Consider the following 15,496-nt stretch of genomic DNA (forward strand, 5'->3'; position numbering starts at 1 on the left):
GAAGCATAGTGTTCGGAACGGCACGAGCTCTCGAGGCGCGGGAGCCGAGGCGTAATCGGGGGATGAACGGCGCTGTCGGTGGATTATCGACGTGGCTCCGGGCCAGGAAGGTCGCATCGCCAGCTCCGCTCTGGCGACGGGAGACTTGGGGGTCTGGCTGAGTCCGTGACGTTGGCCGTCCAAGGTGTGGCCGTCGACCTCGGCAAGTTCGAGCGAGGCTCCTGGACTGGCTGCAGCCTCTCACGGCAGGACCGGGCACCCCAGAGAGGATCCCTCTTCCGCAGCAGACCGACACGTTCGATTCTCCACGGGACGCCACGTCGGCACTCGTGAAGAAGTTGCGACGCATCCCGACGCTAGGCCTATCCAGGTGGGCCTAAGCAACGCCGAGCGCCATCACTGAAGAATTACTGACGAGCTCATCACCGACAAAGTACTGGCGAGCTCACCACCGATAAAGAGGCGACGTGACGACTACAAGGCGACTACACCATCAACGAGAGCACCAACCGCTGGGGAAAAAGAGCCGACAAGCCGGAACACACGTTCAAAGACGGGTGCAGCAAGGTGACTCTTTGTAGCGTTTCAGGCGTGCGTCTCGGCGATAAGACAGGGTTGCCTTACTTTGAAGGATTAGCCGCCACAGACGAGTGTAGGCGCAGATTAGGATTTGTTTAGTGCATGAAGCTTCAAGTTGTTCTTGTATTTGTTCAATATGTTTTAGTGTGCTTGATTTTTCTTTTTTAGTTTGAGTCTCGAGTTTGCGTGCTATTAAAAAATCTGTTTGCTGTGTCGCCATCCGTCTTCCTTCTCCATCTCTTCTAACACCCGCACGCCCCTGAGATCGGTGACAAAAAACATCACATCTTCACAACCACAATCTCTCTCTCTCTCGCATCCAGATAACAGCAGTGAATGAAGCATCAGGGAGCGGGCAGTGCCGGCACAGTGACGCACGCGCGTGGAGACTGTCGAAGGTGAGGGAGGAGGGTGGCAGGGAAGCGCATTTGGCCTCGGCAACCCAGTCGCTTCGGTGGCTCCCTCTCCCTCTCAACTCTGTCGTAGCTCCCTCACCTTCGACTGTCTAGGTGCCGGCGCCACCACCGTGCTGGTGCCGCCACTACCGCCGGCCCGGCACCAGCTTAGCCCGCTTCCCAAAGTTTCGTTTTCTGCCGTTGAAGCGAGCGTTGGCCGGCGTGGGCAGTTTCGTTGGCCAGACTGGGCCTCCGCGTTGCTTCCCTCTGCGCCGCAGCCGCAGCATTGGCTGAGACGTCGGCACGTACACGCATGTACTGGCGCGACGCAGAAACGGTGACCTTACCATTTGAGAGAGCAAATTTCGCCGGGTATTTTTTTTCTTTCTTTGTTTCTCCGCACGGCGTTAAAGGGTCTCTCCTAAGCTTTTGCTTTATGGCGGTGTCGGAGCAATGCCAGTCGGAGGCCCCGCCACATGATTTGGCGTGCTGCTGAGAGCATTGTCAGTGCGCGGTGATGTTCGATTTAACCGTCGCAAATGCTTTTGTATTCGAATTACCGAGCGTTCTCGCCCATTGGAATACACATAACTTTGACGGGACCACAGCGTCAGTTCGAATTAACGAGATTCAACTGTAACTATGTTTTGCAAGAAATAAATGTTTTCTGCCCTTGCACCTCAATATGGGCTTATCAGCTTCAATTTTTACTGGATTCGGATCGTACGTTTTCCCGGATCGTACGTTTTTTTTTTTTTTTCGCGTATTTTTTGAAAACGTATGAACGAGGTTCTACTGTATATGGTTGCGCTACTTTCATTTCTCACTGCATCATATGCCATGGCCACAGAGCCACCACTGCATAGGTGGCCATGGTGTTCTGCTGCTGGGCACGAGGCTGTGGGTTTGATTCATGGTGTTGCGGTTGCATTCTAATGGGGAAGCAATGCAAAAAATGCTTGTGTGCCGATATTTTGGTGCACATTAAACAACACCTGGTGGATGAAAATAATTCGAAGCCCCCCACTAGAATATCTTAGTCAAACTGTGACTTCGAGCCATAAATTCCAGCCAATTATTGTCATGCATGTCCCCTAGCACCACCACAATTGTTTTTGAGGCTAGCAGAGATGCCTGCACTTGTTCATGAAGGGAGCAGGGCAATAAATAGACAGTGGGATACAACTTGTACAGCTGCTTGAGTTCAAAGAGAAGTTATCTAAAACTAGAAATAGCGAGCAGGTGTTGCCCAAAATTGTGTACAGTAGCCGACCGATTTTCCGGACTTCGCGGGGACTGAAAAATAGTCCGAAAAATCTAGCAGTCCGAAAAACCGAACAGTCCGAAAAACTCGCCTCCCCCCCCCCCCCCCCCCCCACCAAGAGAAAAAAATTATGAGGCTGAGAGCGGCTTAAGAAAAATGTCGCAGTTTTGCCCAAAAAGCGGGGCATCGATTGCGATAGCAAATTAATAGACAGCAATACGAAGTAAGGATGTTAGCTTTATCGGCCGTATAAAGTTGTAAATATGCGCTTACTAACTAAATAAGCACGGTGTCACGCGCGCACAGGTTACATGAACACATCTCGCTCGATGACCGCGGGCAAATTGACCTTCGCGCTGTCTATTCTCTCGCTTCAACGCGAACGTCGAAAAAAAGAGAAGAACAGCGCGTACGAAGCTACTGGCACTCGGCGCACGTCCTTTGTACCCATTGCAGATCGCTTTCAAGATACGGTGCCTGCGCGGCAGCAGCTGAACGCAACTTCCCACCGACTACGTCGCCTTTTCCCCGTGCCCCGCGAGCGAACGAAGTCTGCGCGCATCCGGCCGCCTTCCTCTCTCGCGTGCGCGAGGCAAGCTTTCACCCGTACACAGGGTACGGCGCAACCGGAAAAAAAAAAAAAAAAAACGGATTCCGCTTAAGTGATAATGACGATAGTGCTGAGCTGACCGAAAAAAAAAAAGCAAGTGCCGCTTTTTGGAACGTTTTGTTGGCCAAGGAAGAGTGGGCATGGTCTCGGAGACGGGAGGATAGCGTGTGTCTACCAATCTTGAAGGCTATACAGGGGGGGCACTGGAAGCCAAGCCCGGCCAAGCCAGCAGAAAATCCAACATGGCGGCCCCCAAGATCGGGTAGCGGGGCACGGAGCGTGCGATTCAGTCCGGAAAATCGAACATTGGCACCTAGATTCGTCCGAAAAATCGGTCGCGAAAATGCATTAGCTCCATGGGAATCCTGACGGTACATCTGTGAAGTCCGGAATATCCAACAAGTCCGAATTTTTGGAGTCCGAAAAATCCGTCGGCTACTGTATTGCAACCGTTTTGCTAGCATGTGAAGTGTGCAATGGAAGAAACATCATAGTTCAGCCACAGAACATCAATTTCATAACCTTCCGCTCGTAACTTTCCTCAAGCATGTATGTTACATAATACAGCATGCATATAATAAATGCTCTAATGGTGCTGCAGTAAGCCACCAACTGCACAGCAAGTATAAAGTGGCTTCAAGAGCAAGAATCTGGTGACTATCTCACCTGATACCATTTACGCAGTCGTCATGAGCCTTGAAGAAAAGGCCTGGTTTCTTGAGGGGCTCACAGTCCTCAAGCTCTAACGGCTCAACTTTAAGATCCCAAGCAGTGACGATGCCATTACTGTTCCCTGAAATAAGGTAGTTTCCGCACCTGAAAATTCAGAGGAAAGCAAGACCATGACCACCTTTGAAGCCAACCTCCCTTTTGTGGCTGGAACTTCGGCCAACACAAAAGCAATGCGACTTGTAGTGAGTAACAGAATACGGAATGTGGAAGAACAATGCCAACAGGGCTCATATCCAGCACATCCCATTTTGTTTTTCATTCTTCTTTTCCCATCATGCGTCAGGCCAAGTGACCAATCCAAGATTTAAGAGCCTTGTAGTGGTGGCTGAGCTATGTCTGGGCTAATTACAAAGGCCAAGAAGAATAAAAAACGATGAAATGGAATGCTTAAAAATATGTCCCCTGGTAAAGTCATCTAAACATTCCGCAATCCAAAAAATAGCATGCTTTCATTTTCGCCTTCACTGTGAAGAATGCCCCCATCTTCAGACACAGTAAACCCAACTTTTATGACACAGAACATGAAGCAGTCCTAATTCAGGTCAATGTACAAGCAATGGCTGTGTTCACTCTATGTTGCACCACTTTATTATATTACCTTCATTTTGCATGCCCTAATGATGTACTCACAGTGCAACTACAATTATAGATTCAAGGGGCCCTGAACCGCTCTTTATCGAAGCCGAGAAATGCATTTGGAGTTAAAACAGAGTATTTTAGGAATACTGTGCCACAAAAAAGTAATTAAATGCGTACAGCAGAAGTGGAGTTGTTGGCAAGCAAAGGTTGCTATTATCCCCTTTGCGGTGCTCCCGCTTCTTCAATGCCTTGCACTGCAAAGGCATCGGCGGAGCAGGGCGTGCCCACAACGCACTGCCTACTGAATGACACTGTGGCGCGCAGTTCAAGCTTTGAGATTTTGAGTATTCACGTAGATGCCACTATTTCCGATTTTGGCACCTATGATGCGCCAAACACGGTTGTCCTCAAAAGAGCCTCAGTGCGCACAGCGAGCGGACTCAACGCAGCACCCAGCGGTGGCCATGGTATCTATGCTACGAAGCAGACCGCAGCTGCATGCCACTGAAGTGCATTTGCACAGCATTTGCTTTGTGCACGACAGGGCTTGAGTGCACACTTGCGCTCATGTGCTTCAGTCTGGCCGTGCTATGTGGTGCAGACCGGCTTTTCTTTGCACCAGCTTGATCGACAGATAGCGCCACATCTAACTTGCGCATTTTGAAGCGCTATCAACAGCTCAATACGAAGTGAAATCTGCCAAGGCACCAAGTCAGGAGCAACCAGGGGTGAGCGTGAGCTGGCAAGCGTGCGTGTGGTCTGACCTTAAGTTTCACGAGATTCCAGGCTAGATGAGTGTTCAAAACTAGTTGAAATTAGTGAGACCCGACGACTGCGACACCCATAAGCAGGGTGGCCAAAGTTTAATTCTTACGTGGGCGGCCGTGGCCGAGTATGAGCAGACAAAAGTTGGCTTTTTCTGGAAATACATAATTCGTATCGAAATTCAAATGCAGATTTTCACTTACTTCAGCCTGCTTATTAAATTGTGTCAATATATACACAGTAACAGTAGGAAGAAGGGCACTGATCCAAACACCCCCCTTGATTGATGTCAGCTACAGTAGAACCCCGCTGATGCGTTTTTCATGGGACCGTAAAAAAATAAAAAAATAAATAAAATAAAAGAAAGAAAGAACGTAAGAGCCGGGAAACGCAATAGCCGAGAAATCAGGAAAATTGTGAAATGAGAGTAGTGGTGAACTGCACACAATTTTATTTTAATTCATACATTTCAAAAAAAAAAGTCGCAGTTTCGCCCGAAAGCCGAAGCATCAATTGCGATAGCAAATTAGTAGACAGTTATACAAAGTAAGGATAGTAGTTTTATCGTCCCTATAAACTTGTAAACAAGCAAGGTGTCCAGCGCACACAGGCAAACATGAACACATCCCACTCCATGCGCCGCCGCGCAGTACGCAGTTGATGCCAAAGTACAACAACACCCGCTATCCCTCCCTCCCCCCTGTGCGTAGAGCGCGACGGAAGAAGGTGGGCTTCCTCCCCGCTTTTTTTTCTTGTGTGCACGAGATTTACCCGCGGTAGTCGGCTCCCCTCGCACATACAGCATACGTTGCGCGGCGACGGCATTATCGCCCTTGGACATACTACGGAAAACTAACGCGAAAAAGAAGTGGACGAGCAAGAAACGACGAACACGGGCACTGTTTGTCGTTTCTTGCTCATTCACGTCTTTTTCGCACTAGTTTTTTCTTAAGATGGAACTGCACCAACTGGCCCAGCTCTCAGTTTTGATGTTTATACGGAACATCTATGCGCCAAAACCAATTTTAGCGCCCCAATGCGTCATAGACACCATTTTTAGATAGCAAATACGGATCTCAAGGGCCATGCTTTTACTGGCAGAAACTGAAAATACGTCATAGGTGTCGCCCTGGGCACTTTGGGCGGCCAATCCCATTGTCAAGCGACATGAAAAGTCAACATGGGTACGGTTCCACCGGGTACGGTTCCACCGGTTCCACCGGGAACGGTTCCACCGTTGCGACGCAACAGCAGGGTTACCAATGCATTGGGTCCTATAGGAGCTATGCCGGGACCGGCCGAAAATGACATAACAGACAGGAAAACGAAGCACCCGGGAACGTACCAGCAGGGTTCTCTGTATTGGCCAATAGCAGCCACGCATGATAATCTGCTATATGACGAAATAAAGCAGCCAGAAAAGAGTGAGAAGGCTTCTGTTGAAAGTGTGTTTGAGAAAAAGGTGATTTCGTGCTCCGCTTGCAAGCTCCACGCGCCGTGCATGACTGCAAAATTACGCTGCTGTGAACATCTGTGACTGTGTTTTTTTACCGAGCCCGAGGGGCAGTTCAGGACTCCTTTGAAGTTTTATGTCATCTCCAAGATATAGCGTTTAGTATAATAAGGCTACACGCAAGAATATTTCAACAAAAAGACACAATAAAGTAACTTAAAAAGTAAAATTTTGAACAGGTAGTAAGGCCAAGCTAAGGCTCAAGTGTTTTCGCTTGAAATATATCACTGCACTAGCACTACATAAGCACTCCTTTCTGGCTAACCAAACTACTTCAACAGATAAAAAGTGCACAATCAGAAAACAAAAATCAGAAAACGAAAAAGAAGATGAAGTCTATCGCAATTGCATTACTTAACAGACAGAACAGAGCTCAATTCTGCCAGAACAACCCACCGGGAAAGCTCGAAGTACATGCGCTGGTGAGTCGTGACAGTCCTTTTCATGCAGTACAACACCTTGCCCAGATTACGCAGGTCCCAGCAGAGAATCTCTGTGTCCTGGAAAAGATAATGCTATTAGAAAATCAATAGTCAGAATAAAAATGTGATGACAAATTACGAGACGAAAGATGGAGAGGTTAAATTAAGCTGCTCCTGGTTTTCAACTGTACACTGTGAGGAGTAAAGGGGACAGAAAAAATTATGGCAGAACTCATCTCCCGATGACTGCCGATGGTAATGCGATTGCTAAGCATTCAAGCAGTAGTGACACACAGTATTTCTCAAGTGATGTTTATTTAACATCTGTAGGTGGTCAGTCTGAGATTTGCGCTGCTTCAGCTATAAGCAACATACTCCGGTGTCGTCACACTTTCCTATGGCACTTACTTGCCAATGTTACTGATGAGCATGGTGGCATGACAATGACTGTATGATGCCAACACAGTGACAATGATAGAATGTTGACAGATCAACAGAGGTGGTATGATGACGACGGCATGACGAAAATGAGATGATTCTCAACGATAACAAAACTGGGTCGGCGTAGAAGGCGTGACGACGATGGCATGATGAATCAGATCAAGAAGCTGGAATGACAACGATGGAACGGCCATGACGGCATGACAACCACGAGTACATAACTTGCAGCCCAAGCTAGTAGACAACTTGGGTCACGGGGCTGGCGTAAGAGGCTATATAGATAGATAGATTGGCTCAAAATGGCTGAAGTAGGCAAAGAACGCTAATCACATTAAAAAGATGTAGAAAGGAAAGAAAACGGAAAAGAACTTGGCAGTTTCACTAGCGAGGTATAGCGTTGTGCTCGAACTCCTTGTATAGTGTTCTAACTATGCGTAGGTGTGAAATGTTGGCATGACACAGCATTCACGGCAACTGCTGCTGGGCAAAATGAACAACGCCCCAGCAGCTACCAGGTGTCTCAAAATACTGGCATGCTGAGCACCGCCAGTGGTATTGCAGCATTCGCACCTCAATGGTGCATGAGATGTGACAGGCGGGAAACCGCCAGCTTTAGTCAGCACAAAGTGAAATATACCTGTTAGCTTGACGTTAACTGCTCCCACCAGAGCATACACACAGCAACCTAGCAGGAATGCTCGTGCGCTAATAATGTGTGCACGCACAACACTCATGCCAGCAGCGGAAAGCAGAACGTCTGCCTTGGCTCCACGACTGAGTTCACTGCACGGAATGCTGAGGGTGCGTACACTTTGCTTCATTGTTTTCACAGCAAAACACCTTCTGCGTCTCTGAAGACTATTCAATTTCCCACGTGTGAGCGGTGCATGTGCATGCGCAAGCATGCCACCGCTGCTGCCGCCAATGTATCCGTATAGACCCTTTTCACAGCTATCTCGTCGGCGCCGCCATGTTTGGTCACACGGTGACGCATCCATTGCTTGCCTCAGCTGCCTCCGTGTTTACAATGGATGTGCATGATGCCCCATGCGGCTAAGCAAACCTCTGTTTCGGCAGATATCGTAGACGGTGGCTTTGTTGACGACACGAAACTTTGGCCACAGCTTCAGAGGACATGTAAGCGCTTTTGGTACTCATTACGCCTTGTCTAAACAGCGCATGCAGAATACCACACGGTGCTTGTACAAAAAGCGAGGCTAAAAGTGTATTCCAAGCTGTCCAAATGTTTCACTTATGAATTAAATCAGGATCAGTGTGTTTTTCTCTTCATTCTTTATTCGGCAAACACTTTGAAGCAGAGGTTTGTAATGTTTCTGACTCTGTAACATTTCTCGATGCATTCACTACAGTGTAGACCACTTATAACGTGTCACTGGAGTCGTGAATATCTGCATTATAAGCGGTACCGCTCTATAACCAAAACCCACGATTTTATTGCAATAGCAATTATATGGACACTCCAGGCGCATTTCTAGCTGCCGTAGCCGTCGCCGCGAGGTTCCGTATAAAGTCCAAGGGTGATAAAATCGTCGCTGTATGCCGTATGTGCGACCAAAAGCGTGCGAGGGTGAGCCGGTGATCGCGTCTCAATCTCGCACATGCAAGGGAGGAAAGCGGGAAGGAAGTGCGCTGTCTTCCGTCGTGCGCAAGGCTTGGAGGGGGGGGGGGGGGGGAGGGCTGCATTTACTCTCAGCGCGCACGTTCGCCCGCAGGGGCCGCTGTGCTTGTTAATGTGCAGAGAGCCGCGGCGACAAACGTGCTTTCGAGCGCTCCCGCCATAACGTCATTCTACCCACACCTCATGAGGAATGCTGGGATGCGTGGCCGGTGCGGCTTGGTGCGCCGGGCGAAAAATATGAACGGAGCTATTCACGCGCCAGCAACTTCGGAACACGCCCGATGGTGCGAGACGCGCCGGTTGTTCGCCACCGTGGCGTCACGAAGCTCGACATGCGCACTCGAGTTACATTCGAGTATATCTGCGGCTTGAGGGGAGCGTTCGCCGTCTCAGTTGACTGCCAAACTTCCAGGCAGCCGCACTGTAACCGGTATTTTGTTTCCTGCAACTGCACTATAAGCGATACGTGTATACATGGAGTGCTATGGGGAAATTAATGGGAGTCTGAAAAGACCGTACTACATCTGGTCCTGCACTTTAAGCGGTTACGTTATAAGTGGTCTATACTGTATCTGGTTTATTTTCTGCCTAATCGCTGTGGGTGTGCTTGGTTGCGATAAATTTGTTCATGCTGCGCACAAGGCTTGGAACGCAGATGTTCTGTACTCTGTAATAGCTTGTAGCAAAGACATACTATCGCTAGTCGCTCACTTAATCCCTGTGGGCTGTCACGAAACGTACAGCTTCGAACATTCATGTGTAGTCCGTGTAGTCACCGTCACAAATGCTTCGGTCCATTGATTCAAGTGTGCCCTCATTCACTTATTCTTGATACGTTGGCAACATAGTGGGCGTAAGCTTGTGTGTAAGTTGGGGCAGATGTGTGGAGATAAAGTGCGAGAAACTTACTATGCCAGGAAGCGGCACTACTTCCTTTGTCATAATGAGCAGTATTCAGTGTTGCGAATGTTCTGGGGCTGAAGTCCTTTCTTTCAAGGTTAGCAATACAACGGTGGTGGAAGACAATGTTTTTATCCCCGAAAAATGCCGCGCATCATGAAAGGCCGGCAACACAGGCAGCCCTGAAGTAGCAGTGGTCTGTGAACTTGGCCACACAGGTTCATTCCATTCCTTAAGATGCCAGTCACTATTTTTACAGCCAACCATTGCACACGTGTTCCCTCTACCATTGCACATTTTGCAGCATGAATGGAGCACAGTGCATTATTGAACACCCAGTTGCATTTCTGACAGCTGATTGCACAGTAGCAGTGCAGACGTGGTAATAGTTTCGTATTCCTGCGCTTTCGCTGAGGCAACGTGCGGCGAGCCACTGAAAGCACCATTTCGTTCCTCTAGAGAGCAAACTGCTCTGCAAAAAGGGTCTATTATTGCTGTCACAATGAAACCAATATGTGTGCACACATACACACAAGAGCATTTATTGTGCTTTCAAGGAAGGTTGCACAATCCAAGTGTCTTTAAAGGGACACTAAAGAGAAACATTAAAACAGTTTGCATTGATAATGTATTCTTTCAAACTATTACCTTGTGGTAACAGTTTTATTACTAGAAGAGGAAATGAAGGCCACGCTTCCATTCTTTTAATTTCACACTAAAAAGTAAGTGCCAGTATGTCAGTGTGATGTCACATATTTCAAGGTATTATCTCGTATTCGGGTCATTGTAGTTCAGTAAGAAAGCTCAAAACCTTTTTGATTTCAATTTCTTGCTCTTTCATCACATTATGTAGTTCATCTCATGAATACAAAGTTAAATAGGCCTCAGCAGATGCAGTCAAAATCCATGATATCATGGGAAGCTGAAGTGGGAACTTTAAGGCAGCATCGCCGCCTGTCTTTTGTGTCTTTTCTTGTTTATCATGCCTCTTTTCTCATAGAAAGGGTGGCTTTTTTGGTTATTGAAAAGTGTAATTTACTAACACAGGTAAAATAATTATTCTCTTTAATGTCGCTTTAACCCTTTAAGGATGATAAAAAATATTAAAGAAAACTAGCAAAAATATTGAATTCTTTTTGTGTGTGCAAAGCAATTCTGTTGATTATACAGTAGAATCTCATTAATTCAAGCTCCAAAGGGACCAGAAATTTATTCGAATAAAATGGAGCTCGAACTACGGAGAGCCCCTTTTTAAATGCAGTGCCCAATCAATTATACAGTACAGTGTACAAAACCAAAACTATCACTGGGCTCTCAATGAAAAAGCCTGATCTTTCCTCCATCAGCTCGCGACGACATGTGCCGGGAGAAGCATAGCTTCCGTATTAAGTCCAAATGCGATATCATCATGCCTCGCGCGTCTGTTTGCTGTAGGTGAGAGGAACAACTTGTTAGAGTGAGCTGAGAAGGATGGTGGCTTGATGACACTATCCTCCTGCATGCCTAATGTTGAAGATGATGTGGCCAAGCGCAACCTAGGAGGGGGGTGTAGGCAAGTGTGTGGTATTGCGATCAAGTGTGCGCTAGGAGAGAGGGGAGGGGGGAAGGTGCATAGGTGAGCGTGCTGTGGGCTCATTCCTACTCCTTCTAAAGCAGATGGGAAAGGAGGGCGCACACCACTCTGCTTGCTCTGGTTCGGTCTTGGCTTCCCACACGCCTCTATCTTTGTCATTTTTACAGCTTGCGATATTATGGCAGCTAGCGACACACTGAAACAATGCCTTTGGCTCAGGTTTGTCTTAAAAGCGGTCCATGGGATTGACAAATTTGGTTCTTGGTGCCCGTTGCACGGTTTTTGAACATTTTAGGGAATTCGAGGGAGTTTTTTTCTATTCAAATGCACTGGTCTTTGCTGGGACCAACAAAGCAGTTACAATTATCCATCAATTGGAATGAAAAACTTTTGAATTATTGGGATTTCACTGTATAAAGCAAGACCACGTGAAAAGTTCGTGTTAGTAAGATAAAATTTATACAAAAAAAAACAAGAAAAAAGGAAAAAGTAAAAAACATTTTACACTGCAATGAAAGTTGGCTTCGCTGCATGTTTTGGTTGCATGTTCAAAACTTCAGTCTTACAACAGGCTCCTTGAGCCATGTGGTTTTGTTTACTAGTACAGAGCAATGAACAAGCTCAAATCGTCTTCAGGGCTGCATGAAAGACAAGACCCCGCTGGATGAGTTGGGCTCATCGTTCAGTCTTTTTTGTAAGTACGCCCTTGATAAGATCAGCTTGTCTTCCGTATGAAAAGGGTTACGCTCTATTCTCGTTTGCAAAATAGCAGTCGAAATGGCTTACGAACACCAAGACGAGTTAAGCAAGCTGAAAAAACATGCCTTTCTGCCCCCGCTGTACAGCAGCTGTCCGTCAGGCGAGAAGTTCAAATGAGTCACACCTCCATGGTGGCCAGACAAGATGAACTGCAGGGCCCCATCAGATTCACTGTAGACAGCCACTAAGGAAAACAATTAAGATGGCAGTTATCCACAATACAATGAACACATAATCTTCTTCTTCTTTCTGGGGTTTTACGTGCCAGAACCAGTTCTGATTATGAGGCACGCCGTAGTGGAGGGCTCCGGATTAATTTTGACCACCTGGGGTTCTTTAGCGTGCACTACAACGCAAGCACACGGGCGTTTTTGCATTTCGCCTCCATCGAAATGAACACATAATAAGACTGCACACATGGACAAAGCAGATGCAGTTTGTCAAAGAAGCAAATGCTCCAGTGTGGTAAAGCCACATCGTCGCACCTAAAACGACACAACGAAAAATATGAGAAAGAGCAGCCCTGTTTAGCTAACACTGAGTTAGAGTACACATACAGGCTTAGCCAAACAAGTTGTTTTGGAAAATTTGCTAAATCTGCAAGGTGATCAATTTTAATTCCAGTTACTTATAGTGCTTCCCAGCCCAGTGTTGCACTAGCTCAGAGCCACTTGCAAAAACACCACAGTTTTTATTGACAAATGGAGGTTCCTCGTCCTAAACGTCTTCCAATTTCTCAGGTAGTCCTGAGTTAGCTACCAGATCACGTACACACAATTGTGTGATCTGAATTCCAATTTTATTTCAACAAGTTTCCCAGACATTGAAAAGCCCAGGCAGGTGCCACGCTGCTGGCAGCTACAGCCATGTGGCCACAGCTGTCAAGGAAATGCTACCATATGACATGGAGCCATCTGCATATGAGATGAAATGCTTAACATGAGTTCTACTAGGTGATCTGCTAGGTGAGCATTTGTTTCAGATCAACACACCCTAGGGCATATCTCTTATTCCACTAGTATAGCAGCGAATGAACCAGAAGTGCTATGGCACTTTGCGACACCTCTGTGAGCTGCACGTCAAAATGCTTACAGCGGTGCAGCATGGTGAAGTATGTTTTTCTAAGGAAAATTTGAATTTGAAAAATACAAGCATGATCTATGTGCTTGCTCGAGGATTTAAGTAAGTCTTTCAAAACAAGCAATGCAATTTACTACAGTATAAGAAGAGAAAAATTGATGTGCAATATGATCAACTTTTAAAGGGAACACCAAATTAGTTATTTATGAACAGTTTAACCAGCTATGCACAAAGCGCACTGCTAAGCGGCTACATGTGTTTTGCTGCTCTGCCCGGGATTGGGTTACAGATATGGTATCTTGAGTCTTTTGGTCGAAACAGGTGAGGATTGTTCCGATACTGTCACAAAGTGTGTGCACTCGTGTATCTCTTGACACGGCCCCATTGCTGTCACAGCTGCGGCACCACTTATGTGACGGTGGGGAGCTCTCCTATTGTTTCTTAACTCGCCTGGCCTGTTCACCATGTGAGTAGCTGGCGGCGCACAGTAAGGGAGTGAGTAGGGAAGGTCATTGCGAGAATCGGCACGGCGGCTTGGAAGCTGGCACAGTGTGGTGGTGCATCTGGGATTCAGCTAAAGATCTCCAGGCCAGCGTACTTGGCAAGTAGACCAAAACCCCAACGTGAGTCTGCAATCGTTTTCAGCAGCGAGGTACCAGCAGCCCGACACATCTCCAGATGGGAGTCGCGATGAGCATGCCACAGATGAGCCTATGTGTTCCAACCTGCTCCCAGATCTTTCCGTCATACTGTTTTTCATTAATCACGTGTAATCTTATGTTTAACTAATCATTGCATGTTCTTTTTTGTATATTCATTGACTGTAGTGTTTGTCGACTGTATAGTTGCATGCATTTCTTTGTATTTCGCATCACTCATAAATTTCCATGTGGTGTGCATTGTTGTACATGCCCCATGAGAGTGCCTGAGTTGTTTGTTGCCCGCACACCTCCAGCAAAGCTTCTCGCATTTGTGCGATTTCTATTCATTAAACCCCTTTGTGCCTTGTGGTTCAGAATCCAACGCCCCTCTATTGACAAATTTGTTGCACGTGGCTCACACAACCTTTCAGATGCTTCAAGACCTTCATGCTGCACTGAGTTTGACCTTCAGGTACAAATTTGTGTTGCACAATTAAACAGCAGTCAAAAAGCACGATCAATGTGACTGATTTTTGCTTCGTTCTTCTGCACATTTTGGGACAGAGCCAGGATAGGGTCTTGGTTTATCTTTCTTTTTCCACTCCAACACCTGCGACTCAGCTCAATGTTGTATTTATAAAACCTAGTTTCGTCACTCATGACGACCCTTTGCAAGCAGTTTCCAATCAATGCAACATTCTTTTCGTTGCAACTTTCTCTTGTTAGTCAGAAGCTTCGGCAACATCATGGTGCAAACCTTTTTAATCTACAATTGTTTGCCCAAAATTCGGTGAATGGACAACTTTCCCAAATCAAGTGTTTCTGATATTTTAACAATCAGTGAGCATAAGAGAATGCACACGATATAGGTTTTCATTTTTAAGCTAGGTGGAGAGGCGTCCTGGTCTTAGATTGTCCTTGAGGTCTTCACGGCCTTCCCAAAAATGCTGAACCCACTTTTCTTTAGGGCATCTTTTGCATAAACCTTTTGCAGCTATTAATGAATTTCTGAACCATTCCTGCACAATTTTGCAAGAAATTTGATATTTATCCTTTATTCTGTCTGTTCTTTGATCTCCATTTCGACAAAGGCTAAATAATAAAATTCTACCTTGTCATACAGCAGTCTGGCTTGGCTCATACCCGAGGTCAAATGGGTCCTTTCGGATGGAGAGAGTGGCGCTGCTACACCCTCTCCCACTATTTTGCAGACTCACTGTAAGAAATTTTGGGACAGACCTCGTACATGACAAAACTATCTGGTTGGAATGAAAGGCTTTATTTATGACTGACAAATTCTGTCGATGCATTGAATGGGCTGGGAGCAAGCTGCGGAAGTTTTACTGCAATTCTCTTCCAAACATCAGCTGTGCTGGCAGCTTTCCAGTTGCTGAGCACACATTCGAATGTTGATTAAAAAAAGATCTGATCACGTGCAGTGTAACATCACCACTAGGTTCATGTGATGAGGCTTGTTTCACCTCGTAGACAATGTGCTCCACTTGCCCATTTCTAGCTAGGTGATAAGGTGTGCTAGTCACTGAATGCATGCCATTTCACTGGCAAAATTCATTCAGCTCCAGAGACAGAAGTTGTGCTAGCCC

At 46.6% G+C, this 15,496-nt stretch overlaps 1 protein-coding gene across 1 annotated transcript in view; it reads right to left on the bottom strand.

Annotated features, from left to right (window-relative positions):
- LOC119441819 (telomerase Cajal body protein 1) overlaps positions 1-15,496 on the bottom strand; it is a 30,452-nt gene that overhangs the window by 1,659 nt on the left and 13,297 nt on the right. Inside the window, exons 7-9 of the mRNA XM_037706448.2 lie at positions 12,237-12,355; positions 6,834-6,937; positions 3,515-3,664 (exon numbers count right to left, since the gene is read on the bottom strand). Coding sequence (XP_037562376.1) covers positions 3,515-3,664; positions 6,834-6,937; positions 12,237-12,355 — 373 coding nt within the window. The remainder of the gene's footprint in view (positions 1-3,514; positions 3,665-6,833; positions 6,938-12,236; positions 12,356-15,496) is intronic.

This window comes from Dermacentor silvarum, chromosome 2 (genome assembly GCF_013339745.2).
Source record: "Dermacentor silvarum isolate Dsil-2018 chromosome 2, BIME_Dsil_1.4, whole genome shotgun sequence".
NCBI classification, from domain to species: Eukaryota; Metazoa; Arthropoda; class Arachnida; order Ixodida; family Ixodidae; genus Dermacentor; species Dermacentor silvarum.